This window comes from Lactuca saligna, chromosome 8 (genome assembly GCF_052625555.1).
Source record: "Lactuca saligna cultivar CGN05327 chromosome 8, ASM5262555v1, whole genome shotgun sequence".
Classification (NCBI taxonomy): Eukaryota; Viridiplantae; Streptophyta; class Magnoliopsida; order Asterales; family Asteraceae; genus Lactuca; species Lactuca saligna.
The window spans coordinates 33,778,982-33,782,400 of NC_136424.1; the positions used below are offsets into that span (position 1 = coordinate 33,778,982).

General features: G+C 30.7%; 1 protein-coding gene across 1 annotated transcript; it reads right to left on the reverse strand.

Annotated features, from left to right (window-relative positions):
* Nucleotides 1-294: 294 nt before the first annotated feature.
* On the reverse strand, nt 295-2,562 carry LOC145008106 (transcription factor BEE 3-like). The gene is made up of 6 exons (XM_078966726.1): nt 2,135-2,562; nt 1,835-1,951; nt 1,618-1,683; nt 1,431-1,499; nt 1,233-1,313; nt 295-529 (listed from the first exon to the last, which is right to left on the reverse strand). Exons 1-6 carry the CDS (start codon nt 2,510-2,512, stop codon nt 416-418), a joined length of 825 nt encoding a protein of 274 aa, XP_078822852.1. The 5' UTR covers nt 2,513-2,562; the 3' UTR covers nt 295-415.
* Nucleotides 2,563-3,419: the final 857 nt, after the last annotated feature.

Here is a 3,419-nt window from a genome sequence, read left to right on the forward strand (position 1 = left end):
ACTAGACTTGCTAACTCATTCTTCCATTGACTCTCCATTATGAATGCTCTAAATGGTCTATACAAGAGTAGGGTGTCATTCTTCCATTGACTCTCCATTATGAATGCTCTAAATGGTGTATACAAGAGTGAGGTGACATGGTCTGAGCTATACAAAATAGTGAAATACAATACAAATGCTAACATTTATGACCAAACTTATAAATTCTCATTTTATTACCACCAGTAAGATAATAATAATAATAATAATAATAATAATAATAATAATAATAATAAATAAAAAAGATAAACCAAATTTATGTACCATGCTGCAAACATTTATTTTATTTCAATAGCTGTGTAATGGTTACATTTGGTATGTGTAGAAACAATAATACAAGCTGTATGTATGTGTAGGGAACAAGAGGGGTCTTCTTTTATGTTGTGTGGTATGGCAATGAAGGATAAGAGCCAAAACTCAGGTCAACTGGGCCAATCTCCCCTCTCTCTTCCAATCTCTTCATCTTCACTCCTTGAGTAGCATTTCCCATCTGCCATCGATTAAATTTTGTCATTAACTACCAAATTTTTAGGTACCATATAATATGCAATTATTATATTCCATTTTCCATAAAATATATGTACAATAAAACTCACATATAATCTGATGAGAGTATGTTACGTTACTCGAATATCTTTTAAATAATTACATAATTGATCATTTATGAAACAAAGTTACTTTTAATATGATTATTGTAATAACTAAAAGTCAAATAAGAGTTTATTTGGATGTATTTTGTCAATTTGTGTATCCACTTATCGTGATTTAAAGTAATAACTAATAATTACTTAATTTTCAATGTTTGAGTAAAGTAATATTGTCAATTTTGATTAGTTTGTTTTCTAGAAAATCAGAATTAGTTTTGATTATCTGATATGATCAAAGAATTAGTTTTTGTTAACGAGTGCATTAATAATACCTCCAACAATGAAAGAAAATTACTATATTATCCTCATTTTAACCATATAACCTTTTATAATAATAAAATAATGGATAATATATACATAAGCTTACTATGATAGCTCAACTTTGTTTTTTAATAATTTAATAATACAAGAGCATGTCCTTTTCAACATTTTAGTTATTAAATTATTTTAATTTTACGATTACTTGAAACTAGTTATTGGTTATTATCATTTCAAATAACAAAAACACATTCCAATACTATTAAAAGAACCCTCTACATAAATTACCTGTAATATATCCATCTGTTTTGAGTCTGACGAATCGAAGCTGTGGAATATGCTTGCTTCAGTAAGCTTCATAGATAGAAACTGAAACACACATCAAATATTTGAGTTATTTTACATATTTAAAGTATTTTCTATTTTTAAAAAGTTTAATACAAATCATTCAAAAATATATTAATCATTTGGGTTCAAAAAACTCACTTCCACTTGATTTTGCAACGACTGCACATAGTTGATTATCTCATCCAACATTACCGCCATTCCCATCGACTGTAAATATATACAAAAGTAATCCAGTTAACTCAGGAAAATGAAACACGTGTACAGTAAAATCTAGCGAAACATACCGAAAATGTAATTTTACCATTGATTCTATTTAGAAATTTACCTTGTAGCATCCTGGGACGATATCTTGCAAGCATCTCAAACGTTCGTTGATTTTTCCTCTTCTAACCTAAACCCATATAGCAAGAAAAGCTTAGTTTTTGTATATATTTGACAAAATGTGATAAAAATATTCGTTTATGTACAATTATATACTTTTCTTCTAGATAGTAATGTTACTTTTGCTAATTTTGAATAAATAGCCAAAGTTTTGACCTTACCCTTTCTGCTATACTGTGACTATCAGTTGCTTGGCCCCTTCTTGCTCTAACGTGTACCACTTCCTTTGGTGCTTCCTCATTTTCACTCGCTTTAACTTTCTTTCCTTTTCCGGAATTCTATATAGAATGAAATCAAGAAAATTATTAAGTATTAATTAAGTAAAAGTCCTAGAAAGATAAGTAATTAATTACCATGCATGTGATCTAGCTTTTTGCTACAAATAAACTATCATTTTTACGACGTTTGTCGCATGCAACATGTGTTAGATTTGAACAGTGAAAGCTGCAGTTCTTCTATACCTGGTATTTCTTTTCGTTAATCTCATTTTCTGGAACTGGGTGAGACGATGAATTCCCTGAGCTGCTTGCTGAAACATCCATTGATTTTCTCTTCCCATTTATGGATGGACCTGTGGCAACGGGGTCGTGAATCACCATGATATTCTTTTGTTCATATTGAGAAACTGGTTGAAAGCTTTGAGCGAATTGATGATCAAATGGTGGTAATACTTGTTGATACAAGAAATTATCATTTGAAAACCCCATTAAGCTCTGAGAATTCAAGTTTGGATTGTCATATTGGACTGAAAATTGGTTGAGGAATTCCATGCTTTGATCGATGTCTATGAAAGAATATGAAGGTTTACGACTATGGAAATTTGATGTGAAACCCTCCATATATGAATCTTATTTATAATACAAAGCTTGTATTAAATTTGCCGAAGAGGGTTGTCATTGCAAGTTGTGTGTGGTCGCCCTCTCTCTATATATATGTGCTATTGTCTTTGTCTCTTTGTACAATTAAAGTATTTTTTAATCTTTTCTTTTTTGGTTTATTTAGAAAATATAAGGCCACAGGACATTAACATATACAGCTTTTTTAACGATGTAACAGATACACATGTTAATGAACTTAATAATCTATGTCAAATTGCAGCGTCAAAATGAAGTGTCAATTTGCAATTGCCAAAATGTCACATGTCGGTAAAAGAAGTATACATCGAAGGTCTTTTGTGTGTTATCCGAAACGATTCAAATTAAAGACTTGATAGAGATAGTCTTTCAGAGGGCCACGTGGAAATTCCAGCTTCTTTGGTTATGTTCCCTCTGTGGGTCCTGTTTCAGGAGATATATCTATAGCATAGGGCCCATCATTTGTTTCTTGCTTATTGTATAATATTTGGTGCCCATCAAAAGCAAATATATAAAAATGGAATATAATGGTAGTCACTAATCAAAGAGTTGGTGGGTTGTTCTTTTTCATTAAAGTTTAACGTTCCAATGCATGTATCCATTGGTATGTTAAGTGATTTTGGTCACAAATCGCTAATGGATTTCAAGGTGATCAACAAAGAGATTTGTTGACGGATATATGGGCCACGCTCAAGATTGCTTGGTTTCATTTCCTTTGAGGCAAATTTCTGTGAGCTTCACTAGTTTTGGACACATTCTTTTAACTTTGTTTTAGTTATTCTTTTTATTGACAACTTTTAGAATAAATTATCAGAAGTAGCAACATATTTACTTTGTTGTTAAAGGAACATCATATTTTTCTTTCACTAACAATACGAGAAATACATTTTAT

Excerpts from the sequence above, each read along its gene's own strand:
- LOC145008106 (XM_078966726.1), bottom strand. The coding sequence starts at position 2,512 with ATGGAGGGTTTCACATCAAATTTCCATAGTCGTAAACCTTCATATTCT. Across the intron at positions 1,952-2,134 it reads TTAACGAAAAGAAATACCAG|AATTCCGGAAAAGGAAAGAA; the intron begins GTATAGAAGAAC and ends CATTCTATATAG. Across the intron at positions 1,500-1,617 it reads TCGTCCCAGGATGCTACAAG|TCGATGGGAATGGCGGTAAT; the intron begins GTAAATTTCTAA and ends ATATATTTACAG.